The sequence below is a fragment of the Carcharodon carcharias genome, chromosome 11 (genome assembly GCF_017639515.1).
Source record: "Carcharodon carcharias isolate sCarCar2 chromosome 11, sCarCar2.pri, whole genome shotgun sequence".
NCBI lineage: Eukaryota > Metazoa > Chordata > Chondrichthyes > Lamniformes > Lamnidae > Carcharodon > Carcharodon carcharias.
Genome location: NC_054477.1, coordinates 57,636,273 through 57,654,431, shown reverse-complemented (window position 1 = coordinate 57,654,431; position 18,159 = coordinate 57,636,273). Strand labels below are relative to the sequence as shown.

Sequence of the window (18,159 nt, the reverse complement as noted above, 5' to 3'; positions counted from 1 at the left end):
CAAGGCTCCATTTGTCCTCTGCATGTAAAAGATCCTATATAAGAGGCATTTATTTGAAGGAGAGCAGAGGAATTATCCCCAGTGTCCTGGCCAATATGTATCTCTCAATCAATATCATAAGAACAAATTACCTAGTCAGTATGACATGGCTGTGGGAGCTTGCTGAGTGCAAATTTGCTGCCACGTTTCCTACATTACAACAGTGACTACACTTCAAAAGTACTTCGTAAAGCGCTTTGGGACATGTGGTGGTTGTGAAAAGTGCTTTATAAATGCAAGTTTTTTAATCCAGCAAGTGGATTAGACTGCATATGTGAATATCATGTTCGATTAGGGCCATGAGCTACATAAATATTGCATTGCACCAGATATTTTGTAGCATACTGTTTATCTCATACAGTGGCTCAAAAACATCAATAGTTTATTATATTGCTGGGAATTTTAAATAATAAAAATATTGGAAATGCACAGCAAGTAGGGTGAGAAATAAACCTTAATGTAATGTAAGCAATGAATGCTTCTCTAAAGGCTTAACACACAAAATTTAAAAAAGGCCAAAATTTGGGTCTGGGGGAAACTTGGGGGCAATTTCAAAAACTTGATTGTGGCTGTAAAGATAGCCCAGCCAGTCGACAACTCTAGTCAGAATGATAGACAAAATGGAGTGGCAGAGAATAGTTCTGGACCAAGATGCATTTATATATTAATAAAAACAAAAAAACTGCAGATGCTGGAAATCCAAAACAAAAACAGAATTACCTGGAAAAACTCAGCAGGTCTGTCCGCAAGAATGACCCAAACCTCCCTGTCGCTTGCCATTTTAACACTCCACCCTGCTCTCTTGCCCACATGTCTGTCCTTGGTTTGCTGCATTGTTCCAGTGAAGCCCAATGCAAACTGGAAGAACAACACCTCATCTTCCGACTAGGCACTTTACAGCCTTCCGGACTGAATACTGAATTCAACAACTTTAGGTCTTGAGCTCCCTCCTCCATACCCACCCCCTTTCTGTTTCTTCCCCCTTCCTTTTGTTTTTTCCAATAAATTATATAGATTTTTCTTTTCCCACCTATTTCCATTATTTTTAAATATTTTTAAATCTTTTATGCTCCCCCCACCCCCACTAGAGCTATACCTTGAGTGCCCTACCATCCATTCTTAATTAGCACATTCGTTTAAATATCACCAACTTTAACACCTATGTGTTCTTTTGTTCTGTTGTCTGTGACATCTTTTGATGATCTGCTTCTACCTATCACTGCTTGTTTGTCCCTACAACTACACCAACCCCCTCCACTTCTCTCCCCCAACCCAAACCACCCCCCCCACACACACACACCTTAAACCAGCTTATATTTCACCCCTTTCTTGGATTCACTCAAGTTCTGTCGAAGGGTCATGAGGACTCGAAACGTCACCTCTTTTCTTCTCCACCGATGCTGCCAGACCTGCATTTATATATTGTCTCATCACATCTCAATTCACTTCACAAACAATGATTTATTTTAAAATACAGTAACTATTATGTAGGTAAATAAAAATTAATTTTTCACACTTTTCTTCTTTATGACACTCCCTAAAGCCTACCTCTTTGACCAAGTTTTTTGTCACCTGACTTAATTGGCTGAATTTTTGTCTGGGTGCAGAGACATGTTTTGGTGTGCGAATGTCCACACTTTGATTTTTTTTGGAGGAAATCTGATTTTCCTCTGCATGCCAGACCCCATGCCACTTTCCTCTGGCGTTTTGTGGTCAAGAATGCCTAGTTTGCAGAACACACACCTGCTCCTGTTGAGGTCGGCTTGCAACAAATTAAATGGGGGACAAAAATCAGATTTTGTACCCCACACAATCATTGTGCGGGATTTTTGGAACCCCACTAAAAACAAACAGGTTTGAGAGTCCTTGAAGAAAATGGAAAGCCTGCTGAGGAGTTGGGGACATTCTGAAAGGTTCGTGTAAAATGTTTTCACAGTTCAAATGTCACTATAAGGAGCTGTATTGTAATGTGTTTTTAATGATTCATTGTAGGGATCCTGAAAAGGTAAGCTGACCCTTACATTGACTAGCATTGTGTAATTGTTCACATGCATTACAGTAGTTTTTCAACGGAGAAAGTGCCATAATATAGTGGAAAATGTTACAAAGTGTCCAGTCAGCCTGTGCTGTCATCTTTTGTACTGTGATTTAAATGGAGTAACAGCTCTGGCTGATTAAAATAAAATCTACTTTTGACATTTGAAAAGAATCTACAGCTGCTCCCATCTATTGATTGTCATGTATTCTGCTTCAAAATTGAAATGAGCACTTTCTGTTCTTTCCATCTCTAAGAGTACTCTATTTGGACAGCTATAGCTATTATGAACGCTTGGCTGAATTTCAATTGCTAGACTGAGTTTCAATTGCTAATGGGTTTCAGCACAGCAGTTGTTCCATTCATCTAAGAATAAATGATAGTTTTAAGAAGTTGTAATAACATTGTGCCTTTTTTGTGGTTTCTGGTTTGCTGACATAAGTATTAAAATTTTATTTCACATGGCAGAATGCATTGTTTTCAGTATCAATGACAGAGTATTTGATGGAAGCTTTAATTAAAGGTTCCCCTCTCACCCCAAGAAATGTAAAATATTTTCCATTGGTATATTGCATGGAATCTGAGGGCTATACATAGTGGATGCTGGATGACTGGTTATGGACGATACAAAGGGGTGCATGGAGGGGCATGAGGTGGCATGAGGGAGGTGAGGGTGATACTTAGCAGCTTTTAAACAATTTTAGAAGCTGTGCTACTGTCACCGAGAACCCAGAGAGGTGTTCTCACCAGCCCACCTCGCCGCACCTGCACTCCTCCCGCACTGGTTTGCAGCTTGCAAACTGCATTGTGAACCTGAACCCTGTGGGAAAAGATAAGAATCCTGGCTAAAGTCACACATCAGTTGGGAATTCAGTTTGTGATGTGTGAAATGGCCTGACTTGCAAAATGCTTACCCGAGAGGATAATCCAGCCCAGATTTTCCTTATGTGGCTCGGTGTCATATTGCTCATGTGAAGCACCTGGGACATTTTATTACATTAAAGGTGCTATATAAATATAAATTGTTGTTGCTTAAGCCAGGCCGCTGCAGTTAAAATCAACCCCATTAACCAACATCGTACAACATATAACAATTTATCTCCAGGACTTCAGCACAAAAATCAAGGCTGAAAATGAGTTGAATAAGCAATTAATTGTTATATTAATTGCATAGATTGAATGCAGACAGGACACATTGCTCACCTTCAAATAATGCCATGGGATATTTTATATCTACTTGAACCACTTAAGCAGTCACAAAGGGCCTCCATTTAACATCTTCTCCAAAAGGATGACAGCTCTGGCAATGCATCACTCCCTCAGTACTGCACTTAAGTGTCAGCCTATATGATGTGCCTAAATCTTAGATTAGGATCGGAACTATGGCCTTTTGGCTCAGAAAAGTGTAACGCCAACTGAAGCAAGCTAATGTAAGCAATGTCAACTTTCTCTTTAGGAGAATATACAAATGGACTTTGTTGAAGCAGAATGTTATTGTTTTCACTGGCTTCTTATTTTCCCTAAGATAAAAGCAAAATACTGAGGATGCTGGAAATCTGAAACAAATGTGATGAAATTTCTACTGTCTAAGGCAGGGTGGAGCAGGTGAAGCCTGACAGACCGCCAGCGATAGGTGGGGACAAAGGAGGGATTGACAAAGATGTCAAGGACAAAGGGAGTGTTAATGGTAGTGGTAAGGGCTAAAAAAGGTGCTGATTGTGGCATAAAGGTAAGAAAGCAGAATGTGATAATAGCAGAACAAAGGTAGTATTGTGTGAAAGAACAACATGGAGCAAGTAACAGATTGTCCTCTAAGGGATGGGGTGCAGGGAGGGGCGGTGGAGGGGGAAAAAAGGATAGAAAATAGGATAGAAGGGGGGATAAAAAAGGGGATACAATCATGGATGAAGGAATACAAATAAAAATAAGTGGATAAGAAGTAAAAGTGAATATAGAAAAAAAGTGAATTAAATAAAGGGGACGGGGATGGCGATGGAGGACTCATGGTCTGAAGTCGTTGAACTCAATATTAAGGCCGGAAGGCTGTAAAGTGCCCAGTGGGAAGATGAGGTGCTGTTCCTCCAGTTTGCGTTGGGCTTCACTGGAACATTGCAGCAGGTCAAGAACAGACATGTGGGCATGAGAGCAGGATTATGTGTTGAAATGGCAAGCGACAAGAAGGTCTGGGTCATGGGGCAGAATCTTCTGTCTGTCAGGTGGGCTGGTCAGAAGCGTTCGCGGAGCCGATCGCTGCCCGCGATTGGCTCCATGCCGCATTTTATGCGGGCAGGCCAATTAAGGCCTGCCCTGCGTGAAACGCAGCTCCCAAGGACAGTGGGTGGGGGTCGGTGGCGGTGGGATTGCAATGACCAACAGCGACCAGTAGCCTGTTTAAAGAGCACGCAGGCAGCCTTCCAAAGGCTGTCAACCATGGCCAGCAGAAGGGCTCCTGAGAGCACTGCTGGTGAGCAGGTCAGACAGGAAGGCAGGTCAGTGGAGCACTGTGCCCCTCACTTCTCAGATGAGTGCCTTGCTGCCCTCCTTGAGGAGGTGACAGCGTGGCATGAGATCCTTGTGCCGAGGGACGGGAAGAGGAAGCTCTGCCTGGGAGGAGGTGGCAGAGATTGTCAGTTCGCACGATGTGGTGCAACGCACCTGGGTTCAGTGCCGCAAGTTTTAACATGGGTCACTTAACACAGCAGTTAGGTTCCCCCCATCCCCCCCCGGCTTCTCCTGCCGCCAACTCTTAATTTAGTTACTGCACTGAATCATTCACGGCATGTGGCCTTCGCTGGGTGGGCCAGCATTTATTGTCCATGCCTAGTTCACCCTGAGAGAGTTGTGCTGAGCTGGGTTCTGTACCCGCTGCATGTGGTAGACTGACATTCACAGTACTGTTTTGGGGGTGACCTCAAGGATCTGCACCTAGGTGCAGTGCTGGAACTCCAAAACATGTCAAAGTCATGTCAAAGTCAAGATGCTGACTGACTGGGAGGGGAACTTCCAGGTGGCTGGGCACTTATCCATTTGCTGCCCTTGGCATTCCACGTGGCAGTGCTTACTTGCTTTGTAAGGTCATACCATGTGGGTGGCAAATGTGATGGAGGCAGCATCTGCGCAAGGGTGGGGGTCAGCCCTGGCTGCTTGGTGTGAGTGTGCAGCTGCTCAAGGGTCACAATTCACTGCAGCCCTACAATGTGTCACTCAGATGGGGGTGGCAGGGATGCAATGGCAATCCAGGTACAAGTTGGGCTAATCAATGCTCCTCTCTCCTTTTCAGAAGACCGCACACAACACCGCAGAGCGGATGCGGACTGGTGGAGGCCAGGCTCAGCTGGTGATAATAACCAGATATGAGCAGGAGGCAATGGAGCTGGAGAGGTGCCCAGGTCCATTAGTAGCGGTGAGGTTGGGGTGCCAAGGGGAGTTAAGTGTGCCGTGCACTGAGGTCACCATGTCTGTCCCTGCAACCATTCCACTGTTGACTGTTTAGTGATTTAAGCTTCCAACATGGATTTCCCATTGATTATGGAAGGAGGAGCGCATACTGATTCGGGGGCCAGGCATGCACATTGACATTGTCTTGAATTTAACTAATTAAATGTCCTTGTTCTTCCTTTCAGTATCACCAGAGCAAGACCGGGACGAGGAAGTAGAGGGGCTGCCACTAACACCCGAGGGCCCGGACAAATTACAAGCACCAGTGTCACACCATTTCAGCCAGGCAGGCACCAGCACAAATACCAGCACCTTGTTGGGGATTAGATCGATGGCTAGTGTTCCAGGGCACAGTGTTGAGGGCACTTCACACTCACTTGAGTGCCTATGGTGCCGGCAGTTGGAGGACTGCAGGGGTCCAGGAACATGCTCAGTTGGTGGCTGATGATGTGCCTCTGGAGTCGTCCCTGAGGTAGCAGAGGCTGGACACCCAGCAGGGTCTGCGAGAGGATCTGGCAGAGATACATGAGGCGATGTGTGGCATGGTCTCCGTGCTGGAGGAGTCTATGCAGAGCATCAGCAATGCATTGACCCTCATGGCTGATTGCAATGCTTCCTCCATGGACAGAGTGACAGCTCTCGTGGAGAAGCTCCTCCAGGATAACAATCAGAGCTTCCTGGGGATGCATTTGGACCTGCAAGCCCTCATAGTGGCATTGACCTCAGCTGGTCAGTGTCAGTGTGGGAGATGGATTGGGCACCAAATATCCCAGCTAGGTGCCCATCCATCAGTAGTGAGCAGAGAGGTCCGAAGCAATCTGATGTAGGTGCACGAGCTGCCTGTCGTCTCTGCGGGCTCCTCTCAGGATGCTCTGGATGAGGGTAGCAGCTCCTCCGCCCCTCTGCCAGTCACCGTGGGATCCGATGAGATTGCGGTGACTGGGGAGATGCCAGCCGTGGCACTGGCTGCTCCCTCCTAGGCAGGCCATCACAGGCTCCAGGGGCCAGAGGATGCCCGCCAAGGTTATCAAGGCTAAGAGGACAGCAGAGTGAGCAGGCTGTCTCAGATGCCAGTGCCAGCGAGGGGGGAGCAGCTCATTGTAGCACCCGAAAATGTAAACTTAAGGCATCTTAGGCACACCACGGGCTTCTCACTGGTGGTTTTATGTTGCCCCGCAATTATTATAATTTGGTGTGCAGCTCAACACCTTTGAATGAAGTCTCTTTTCTGTTTTATTTGTTACATTCATTAAATGCTTTATTTGTGAACAAGGCTCAGGTTATTCCTCACTTCTGCAGGTGCATGGGAACCCATGATGTTATGAGTGACTTATTTGTCATTAAGCTTTATTGACAAGGCACGTAGTTAATGTTCCTAACCAGGCAGATGTTGCTCTCAGGTATCGAGTATCGAGCTTGCAGCACTGGCATGTGTTGGAGGACTGTCTGTGGTGTGCTAAGCCTCCCAGGTGTCCCTGCCTCCCAGGAGGAGCCTGGGTCAGCATCTATCCCCTCAGTGTTCTCCTGTGCGTGCTCATCCTCAGACTCACCACTGGAATCATCGTGTGCAGCTGGAGCATCTGCATCCAGATCTTCCTCCACTCAGAGATGCACCATGTAAAGGTGATAGAGGGGTGGAAATTGGAAGCAAAGTTGATACATTTTCCAGGTCCAGGCAAGTGCATGAAGTGGCACCGAAACACTCGTTGATGTACCAAAAAGAGAGTTGTGGGAGGGGCCTGAGTAGGACTGGAACAAGGAATGTTTCACATACCCCTTAAAGAGACAGGCATAACTGAGACCCATGTGGGTGCCCATAGCCACACCTTTTAATTGAAGGGAGTGAGCCATGTTTAAGGGGAAACTGTTCAGTGAGAGAACAAGTTCAGCCAGGTAGAGGTGGGTGCTGGTGGACCTGGATAAATCAATTTTGCTTCCAATTTCCCCCGCTCTATCACCTTCACATGGTCCATCTCTGACACTTCTCTTCCTTTCCTTGACCTCTCTGTATCCATTTCTGGTGATAGACTGTTCACCAATATTCACTACAAGCCCATTGATTCCCATAGCTACCTCGACTACAGCTCCTCATACCATGCTTCCTGTAAGGAATCCATCCCATTCTCTCAGTTCCTTCGCCTCCATTGCCTCTGCTCCAATGATGCCACTTTCCAAAACGGCGCTTCTGACATGTCTTCCTCCTTCCTTAACTGAGGTTCCCCCCCCCACTGTGGTTGACAGGGCCCTCAACTGTGTCCGACCCATCTCCCGTGCCTCTGCCCTCACACCTTCCTCTCCCTCCCAGGACAATGATAGGGACCCCCTTGTCCTCACTTGTCACCCCACCAGCCTCTGTATTCAAAGGATCATCCTCTGCCATCTCCAGCATGATGCCACCACCAAACACATCTTCCCCTCACCCCCCCATCAGCATTCCAAACGGACCGCTCCCTCCGGCACGCCATGGTCCACTTCTCCATCACCCCCAATGCCTCATCCCCTTCTCACTGCACCTTCCCATGCAATCGCAGAAGGTGCAACACCTGCCCCTTTACCTCCTCCTTTCTCAACGTCCAAGGGCCCAAACACTCCTTTCAGGTGAAGCAGCGCTTCACTTGCACCTCCTTCAATTTGGTCCACTGCATCTGCTGCTCGCAATGTGGTCTCCTCTACACTGGGGAGATCAAACGTAGACTGGGTGACCGTTTTGCTGAACACCTCTGGTCTGTCTGCAAGCATGACCAGACCTTCCAGTCGCTTGCCATTTCAACACACCATCCTGCTCTCATGCCCACATGTCCGTCCTTGGCCTGCTGCAATGTTCCAGTGAAGCCCAATGCTTCACAGCACCTCATCTTCCAACTAGGCACTTTATAGCCTTCTGGAGTTAACATTGAGTTCAACAACTTCAGACCATGAACTCTCTCCCCCAACCCACCCCCTTTTTTAATCCCCTTTCTTCTATATTCATTTTAACATTTTATCTACTTATTTTTATTTGTATTCATTCATGGTTGTATCCCCTTTTTTATTCCCCCCCCACTTCTACCCCATTTTCTATCCTTTTTTTCCCCACCACTGCCCCTCCCCTCACCCCATCCCTTAGAGGGCAATCTGTTACTTATTCCATTTTGTTCTTTCACAAAATGTTACCCTTATTCTGCTATTATTACATTCTGCTTTCTTACTTTTATGTCACAATCAGCATCTTTTTTAGCTCTTACCACTACCATTAACACTCCCTTTGTCCTTTAGTTCATGACATCTTTGTCAATCCCTCCTCAGTCCCCACCTATTGCTGGCCTTCTATCCAGCTCCACCTGCCCCACCCCCCTTAAACAGTATAAATTTAATCACATTTTTACTTCTCTTCAGCTCTGAAGAAGGGTCATATGGACCTGAACGTTAACTCTGTTTCTCTCTTCACAGATGCTGTCAGACCTGCTGAGTTTTTCCAGCATTTTCTGTTTTTGTTACTTACTTTCCCTTGTCTCCTCAAAGCTCTTTGGCACTTCATCCGTTGTCTTGTCTGGAGCTGAGTCTGAATAGTGAACACTAGAAGGCTCTTTGACCAGTGGGACAAAAGCCTTGCCTCAGTTCACCTAGTATCCACACAAATGCAGTTCCATTCAGCTGCAAAGGTTGTTGTGGTAGAATCACCTCCTGATTATTTATTGTCCAAGGCCACCCATGAAGAGTGACTCACTGGAGCAAGGTACTGAAGGATGTGTTGCTGCATATTCAGGACAGCAGGATGAAGAAACTGGAATGATTGGAGTGGGTAAAATCAGCACGAATGATCATAATGCAAATTTGGATCTTGAAATGACCTGACTCTAGCACATTCTCTCACTTTTGACACTGTTGGAATGAAAAATACCTTCTCAACCAAGCTACCTTTCTGATTTCAGAATAATATGTAATTTTGCACCATACATACCTATTCCAACAGGACGATTGGCTGCAGTGAACATATTCATGGTGAAAGCAAAATCCTCAAGATGATTCATAAAATGACAAAAAGCCCTGAATTCTTCAAAGGAAATGCTCTGGAACATAATGGACAACAGTTAATATTTATGGATAGATTCCATGGGAAGAGAGAGAGAGCAGAGAACAGAAAGAGAAAGAGAGGAAGAGAGACTGACTGATGATCTTATACTATGGTATTAGAAATACATGATAACTGCATTCTGATCTAAGTGTAGTGACATACCTGCTGGGAATGTACGACACTGATTCTGGTTGACTTTTTAGGATCAGAGGAGAGTACTTTCATCTAATGGAAGTCCTTTGCACCATGGGGTCAAATATAGGGGACCTACCTGCCAGCAAAGCCATATATTGTGACAGTGGCTGGAGTGGAGCTCGCACCAGACATATCGCTGCCAAGGGTCCTTTTGGAGTCCTACATCACAGAAGCTCCCAAAATGAGGACATTCCCACCCCAGTCCCACCCTTCCTGCATTACTGGCCATGAATGGGGTGGGCTAAAGCTCCAGCCCCATAATACAATACAGAAATTGGAGGTCAAGGCAGGAACATTGTATATCCAGACCTTGGCCCAGTTTACAATGTTCTGGTAGATTTCCGCTGAACTAATGGCAGTACATCAGAATGGGCATGGGCCCTAAGTTCCTAAAAGTCTAAAAAATACATATTTGCTATGAAATGGAAGCAAACATGTTTGGCACAGTAGGCCAATCAGTAGCTGTTAAATAAACAGTTCCACTCCATTTAACATCTATTTGGAGATTGTGCATTGTAATATTTATGGAGCAATGGCTTGTAACATGTATCAATACGTCATCAGGACAGAGGAGGTAAACTTCAAATTCATAGGAATTAAAGAAAAAAAAACTACTTTAAGTACCAACTTTCATGATCTTAAGATGTCCCAATTAAAATACCTACAAATTATTTATTTTTATATACTAACATATGAAACAAAGATTTAATTAACTAGCCTACCTTCTCTGTTCCAACTACATAGCAATACGCTGTTACAAAATATAATCCTCTACAGATATTGCAATAGATGATTCCCAGATTGGTTAAAACTGCAGAAAGTACATGAATTCCACATAAATGGGTTTCAAATTCAAAAACGGGATGAAGTCAGGAATGTGCTGAAGTTAACAAAAGAATTTATGTAGCTTTGAAATGATAGTGAGCCTGAATTGATCTAGGTAAGAATCTATATCACCAAGAGAAGGAAACTAATGACTGGAATTTTAACAAGTTATTAGGGCAAAAGCAAGCAACTGATATGAAGTTATTTGATTAAGTAAAAATAGATTGGAGTTATTTGATCAGTTGCAGGGGTGAGAGTAGCCCAAGGCAAAAAGGTCTGAAAATTAGTGGCGCAAGGTAACAAAATCTGAATTTTTTGTGTGACAAGGAATCATGTAATTATAGAACTTTTTACAATCTGTAGTGAAATGCTTCTACTAGTTGGGATTATTAGTCTTCAAGTGGGTGGAACTGTTAGTTTTTCCTTTGTTTACCCTCTAATACTGTCAAAAGACTGTGGACCAATGCATTTGTATACAATCACTAAAGTGACCCTGGCATTTCAGCATTCAACTCAGTTAGTATATGTCATACAGGATGAAGACCATTCTAACAACAGAACATGACCTTGCTGGATTATGTACGTAAGAAGTGAAGCAAACGGCTATGGCAGTGCTTTGCAAACTATTTTCCAATATGACCCCATTTTAACTCACCGCCAACTTCTCAAGGGCAATTAGGGATGGGCAACAAAGGCTGGCCTAGCCAGTGATGCCCACATCCCATGAACAAATATATATACACAAGAAACCCTTGAAAATTAACGTGCCCCCAAATGCAAGCAAAAACAAAACAGCAATAAAGCAGCATAGTAACACTTGATAGATTACTATTAAAATTTACATATTATAGATCAATATATAATAATGCATAACATAATATGAAAATCTGTATTTTTAAACTACTTTGTAAAAATGTTCTTATTTTATGTACTCATGTAGGATTCAGCCAAACTCTCCATATTCCATAGTGACAGAAGACTGAGTGAAGCCCATCTATCATCAATCACACACACGTTGTAATCAATTCATTCACCGCCTACACATGCATACACACAAACATTCACACAAACATTGTAATCAACTCCTTTCTCCCCATCACACACATTCCTCTTCCCAACGTGCATCCCTCCTACACACTCACTCATGCCCTCCCTCTTTCCCCGCTCACTTACTCATGTCCTCCTTCCATCTCCATTCAGCCCCCCACTCACTCCCATATGCCATCCCTCCCTCCCTACTCATGTCATCCCCTCCCACCCATCCCAACTGACTCACCCCTTCCTCCTTCTCCACCCTTCCCCTACCTGGATTTCTCCACCTTGCATGGAAGTAGGGGAGTTGAAGTGAAAAAACAGTGATAATCAAGATGGATAAAAGGGGAACATTTTATAAATTAGACTCAAATTCTATACCTTAAGAAAACATTGATTGATGTGGGAGAGAAGCTGTCAGGGTCCAAACTCCATCCTATCGTAAATTATGGAACAAGAAGGAATGCTTTCCTCCATGACATCCTAATAATATCCTAATATTTGACTGTGAGATAGTGTATGAAGAAGAAAAATAAATGACTATCATATACCTGGTATGATTAGAAAACTCCTGTTGTAAAAATGCTAATTTATCTTGTCTCAGATGGTAATGTTACAAGTTCCTATTACAAAAGAGAACATTTATATGCATTTCTTTCATAAATTGTGATTCACTGTGTTTAACAGCACTGCACAGAGATATGGGTGAAATCAGCTGAAATATTAATTCAGATTGATAGAAATGGTACATAAGTATTGTCATTTAGTCAAGGAACCAGCTTGAGAGACTATCTTGATATTAAGTAAATGCTAACCTCTCCTGGAGGAATTTGCCTCACATTTTTCCAGTAAATATCACGGTTTTGTTCTTCGGTGAAATGGAGCAACCATGCTGCAAACTCTTCTCTTCTCATGGTTTTCATGCCTCGAGAAAACTCTCTAAATTCAATCTCTTGCACCTCTGTTTGCAGGTCTTCCATAAATCTAAATAAAAAATATACCAGAGGTCAAAGCTGTTAAGAAGTCAAAGTCCGGCCCAAGAGCCCGTTTGAAGATATTGTTACCTAATCAAAGTACTTTAATTTTTGCCTTCAGCATGCGTTGAACATCTGAAATGGTTTAGCTCATGTGACATTACAGCTCCAATTCTGAGAGCCTGATAAAAAGTCGTTAAGTAGTCAATGTGTGGCCTCATGGCTGCCCTTTACAAATGTGGGTAGGACACTTGCTTGTTACATGTCTTCATTGCCGAATTTCTGATGTCGTAGATGTCCCCTGGAGAAGTAGAAATGGTCCAGTAACACAAAAGCTTCATGCTGTGGTGGACCTTTACTACTGTAGGAAGAGGTGTCCCTCTTCCAGCGATTTCCTGCATTAGATAGTAGAACTAAAGATGCTGAAAAGGGGTCTGTTCTGACAGATTCAGATGCATGCAGGAATGCAAAACTGGGAATACCTGGAGTGATGGCAGGTGTGGACAGAATGCCAATGGTGTATTTGCTTCTACATTTGTTGACTCTTCACAAACTGCAACTTTAAAGCAATTGCTGTGATTTTTGTGGATTACTCTCTCTATGCCAAAACGAACATAGTAGTAAAGGTTGGAATTTGAAATTCATATTGAAAAAGGAAAAGCTTTGTTTTCATATCATCAATTAGTATAGAATATTAAAAATTGAAAGGAATGTTTCACAATAAAAGCCTGGGAAACATTTTATGATGGAGAATAAAAGATTAAGCATATAAATGGTTAATAACTTATATGCCCTATGTATTTATTATGTAAGGAAGGAAACTAAACCACAGGGCGCTATTAAAGCTGTTTCAATGGATTCAAGGCTGAATTTACCTGCACAAAATGTTGTCAAGGGAAGGTCAGAGTTTGCATTTTGTTCTTTATCTCAGTGTAAGCTGAGACTGTTCTATTCATAAGTTAATAAAACACTTCTAACAACTGATGGAATAGACTGCCACCTAGCACAATGACTGCAAATTGGACTGAAGTGTATTTGAGATAGATTTTTCTTTTAACATAGCTTTTATATTGTGCCTTTTATGTGAAAAATGTCCATTTTGCAGGACTAGTGATTATTGAGGAGGAAGAAGGTAACAGAAGAGATGAACAAAGGCATGATCAAAGGCATACATTTTGTGGGAGCTTTTGAAGGAGTAAACAGAGATAGTAAAGTGGATGGTTTAGGAAGTAAATTGCAGAGTATAAGAGCATGTTGCTTAAAAGCCTTGCTATCAATGGTGCCCAAAGGGATTAGAAGGATTTGGGCACAGCTTGGTGCAAGTGCCTTCCGTATACAGATCTAAATGACAAGGTCAGTAAATTGCTCAAATGGCCTTTTCTGTTTTCTGTCATCTTATGTCTTACCATGCCCTTTGCCTCACTTTTGTTTATATTGCATTACACATCTTGGGATGTTAAAACACTTCTTTCATTTGGCAATTTGTATCATGTTTTAGCATTTCTCACATTCCAACCTCTGTAAACATAAAGTCATCCAAATTTCTTCTGCCCGTATACTTACTCGCATCAAATCTCATTCACCCTTTTGCCTGCTGACAGGTATTGGCTCCCTATTAGACAACACTTTGATTTTAAAATTCTCATTCTTGTCATCAAATCCCACCATGGCCTCGCTCCTCCCTATCTCTGTAATCTCCTCTAGCCCCACAACCCTTCAAGAAATTTGCATTCTTCTAATTCTGGCCTCTTGACCATCCCTAATTTTAACTGCTCCACCATTGGTAGCTGTGCCTTCAGCAACCTGGCCCAAAACCCTAGAATTTCCTCCCTAAATCCCTCCACTTCTCTTTCCTCTTTTAGGACATTCCTTAAAACCTACCTCTTTGACTAAGCTTTAGGCCATCCGCCCTCATATTGCCTTATGTGGCTCTGTGTTAAATTTTGCCTTATAAAGCTCCTGTGAATCACCCTGGGAGGTTTTAATACATTAAACACACTTTCTAAATACAGGTTGTTCTGTTTCTGGATCTGATTCGGCATTTATTAATATCTTCACTGTCTTGCTCAAGGGTACAATTAAACATCCATTTATTTTTTGTGTTATTGTTAAAAAGCTTGGCAGAGGCAGTGAGAAATACTTATGAACAGAAATGATGTCAGCACTTGGAAATTTATTGAGAAGTTTTGAAAGAGACAAACACAAAGCAGTCAAGTTATTAAAAATCTACAAGGGAAGCCAAATGGGCTCATGAAGAAAATGGTGCTTCAAAGTGAGTAATATACAAAGGCCTAAATTTTCTGGTCCTGCCCACCGCAGGAATCGGCGCAGGCGGGATGGAAAATTTGACAGACCAGCAAAAAGTCCGCTCATTTCGGGTGGGAATTTGCTGTCCCATCCACCCAAGGATTCTACTTTTGTCTTTGACCTATCTAGTTTTTCATATAATGACATTCCTTTAACAAACACAGATTTGTTTGCTTTCCTCAGATACATAGTAGTGAGGCTGATACACATGTCATTACAGTCTGCATATCAAAAGGGTAAATCTCCAGGAATAAGACATAACTCTCATGTTTGGTTATCCAATGGTCTGTAATGTTACTTGGTATTGTGACGGTTGCAAATTAGATAATTTTACTGCCTTCTGCTGCCTCTCTAGCTCCAATATCTCTTCTCCTGGCTTGGAGAAACTGGCAAATTTCAATCTTCCCCATCCTCAACAGCCCCGTTTCAGGAAGTGATGGTCAATTGTACATTTGAATGTCTTTATACAAGTTCTATGTAATAGGCAAGTGATTGTCAAGCAGCAAAGTAACATCAATGTCTGAATTGAGACATAGTATTATGCTGAAGCTACAGTACGTCTCATTTTCATGACATAAGTATAGAGGATTGCATTACATATTAACATGATTTGCATTGTTGCTTCTGCAAAAGATTGTCCATAAGTCCACGTTTTGCCATGTGCACTCTGGCAGGCAGCAGATCATCCTCATCAAATTGCTAGGTTCTGGATTGCGCTGAATCCAAAAGCAATCTGCCAAACAGAACTAAAATATTTAATCATATTGTTGAATGGATTGCATTTGCTTGCAAATATAGAGAGATCCACCATTTTGCAACTTCAACCATTTTGTCACAGTCATTCTAATAGTTTGGTTGGGATTCTCAAAAGTGCTGCCCAGAGTATTTGAGTTAAAATGATTCAGATTGTGGTTTGAACCCAGGTACTCTGAAAGATACTTCAAATACTCACAAGAACTACTTTGATATCTCTTCGTACTGAATTGAAATAAGATGTAACTCAAGCAAAGAACTGGTATATTCTGGTACCAGTTGCTCACAACCCCTGGAATGTTTAGTTTGCAGTATCAGTGTACCCAAAGCTTATACATTCATGGCAGTGAGATCAAAGGATACCATTCAGATTTCTTCATGGGTCATGGAAGTAGCTAAGTCTTTGCCCATGTTTTTGTCAAATTCCATTCTTCTAGACTCTCACCTCAATTCATCATTTATCCTTGTTTGGATTTTATTCCAGCAATCAAGAATAAGTCCATAGAATAAATTGCTGCTTGGATGTAAGGCTGGTGTTGTGGATTGGCTGCCCATTATAGCACCTACCTGGCTGTCATTCCCAATGATTTGAATGAATAATGAAAATTGGGCAGTTTTTATACTGGGCAGTCAATCCACGACACTAGTTTTAAACCAGTGGCAAATTTTGAAAATATTCTTCTTTATATCTGGTAGGTGACAGCTTTGCTATTGTTGGTTACTTACACGTAATACAATTTTTGACACTAAATTGGAGTGAGAATAAAATTATTGTCTTAAAGGCATTGTTAGGTCAATCTACCATGTAATTATGTACACATTTTAATTGGACTGCGTGTTGAAACTGATTGATATTACAAGGAAATTCTAAAGACGCTTCTTTGTTTGAAAATAGTGCAGCAAGTGATGATAAAAAGGATATTATTGATCACAAAACAAGTGATTTACTGGAAAGAACCAGAAGCATAATTTTGCCCTTGGCAGGCAGGCTCGGTGGGGGTGGTCAGGAAGCTGACTGCAGGCCGCGATCAGCACCTCACCGTGATTTCACACTGAGGAGCCAATTAAGGTACGCCCAGCATGAAATGCGAGGGGCAGCGCTGAGCGCTGCCTGTGTGGGAGGGGGGAAGAGTGCGAGATGGCCGAGCGCAGACTTCGCGCATGCATGCAAGTAAGCACTGCATAATCTCCCTAAGGCACAGAGCTGCCTCAAGGAGATGAAAAGATATAAAAAAAAAGAAAATAAAAATGTAATAAAAAATGATCCCTCATGTGAGTCTGTCACATGAGCAGGGACGTGTTATTAATGAAAATTAAAGTTTTTAGTTTATTTTTATTTTCCAAAAAAATGCAAAGGCCGCTTGGCCTTTTCACCTGCCCGCCAACTGTTCGGTTGGACAGGCAGTGTAAAAATAAATTTAATTGATAACTTAATGGCCTTAACAGGCCTTTTGATTGTTGGTGAGTGCACTGCCGGCTCTGGCATGTGCCCACTGACTGAACTATCGCGTGACTGCATGTTGACGTTGGCACGCTCAGCCGACGTCAACGCAAGTCATTTCACATTGAGCGGGTCGGGTATGTGCCCACTTGCTGAGTGAAAATTTCTGCCCCAGGGCTTATAAACATAGAAATGCACAGAACAGATGGAGATGGAGGCCATTCAGTCTATCATGTCTGTTCCAGAAACCATGCTATAATAATGTAGAACTAATCATATTGCCCCACATCCTCCCCATGGCCTTGTATCTTGTTCTGATTCAAATTCAAAGATGCAGTGGTCTCTCTCTCTCTCTCAACCACTTCCTGTCAAAAATATTCCTTGCGTCAATATATTGAAACTCCTCTTAATTTCTCTCAGGCCAGAATTTCAACTGAATAGGCCCACACATAACAGGGAGGCTAGGAACAGGTCCAAAACCATTTTTTATCATTGAAGCAGGCTTTGTTGTGGCTCTTGAACTCCACCACGGTATTAGAATCCCACTTCTGGGTTTTTTGGACAAACAGGAAAGGCGGGGGTTGATATGATGTATCCGTCAAAGAAAGGATTTTTAGTTAACAGAACACCGACAAGCATCGGAATAGCTGAACTGGACATGGACTCCTGTGGATTCAGCAATTGCAGAATGGAGGCCTGGGAAGGCTGCCCTGTCAGTGTCTCACTCTCACTTTTAATTGGAGTTCCTGCTGTGGGGTCTGAGGGACTGAAGTAAGGTAATGTTTGGTAAGGGCGGGAGAAAGAGATCAGCCTTTCAAATCAAACAGGAACGGAAGTGGCTAAGGATGTAAGCTGCAGGAGTGTGCTCCCTTGAACCTAGAGACAATGCCTTAAGAGGTGCAAGGACCTCAGGAGAGCTGGAAAGGTGAATGGCAAAACATTTTAAATTGAAGTAAAACAGTACAGGTATATACCTCCTCACATGGAGTGTGATGGAATACTCTCCACTTGCCTGGATGAGTGCAGCTCCAACAACACTGAAGAAGCTTGATACCATCCATGACAA

The 18,159-nt window shown here is 42.9% G+C and overlaps 1 protein-coding gene across 2 annotated transcripts in view; it reads right to left on the bottom strand.

Annotated features, from left to right (window-relative positions):
* micu2 (mitochondrial calcium uptake 2) overlaps positions 1–18,159 on the bottom strand; it is a 515,235-nt gene that overhangs the window by 6,464 nt on the left and 490,612 nt on the right. For both annotated transcript variants that reach the window (XM_041199666.1, XM_041199667.1), the window contains 2 exons: positions 12,434–12,602; positions 9,453–9,561 (listed from right to left, as the gene is read on the bottom strand). In XM_041199666.1, the coding sequence (XP_041055600.1) occupies positions 9,453–9,561; positions 12,434–12,602 (278 nt within the window). The remainder of the gene's footprint in view (positions 1–9,452; positions 9,562–12,433; positions 12,603–18,159) is intronic.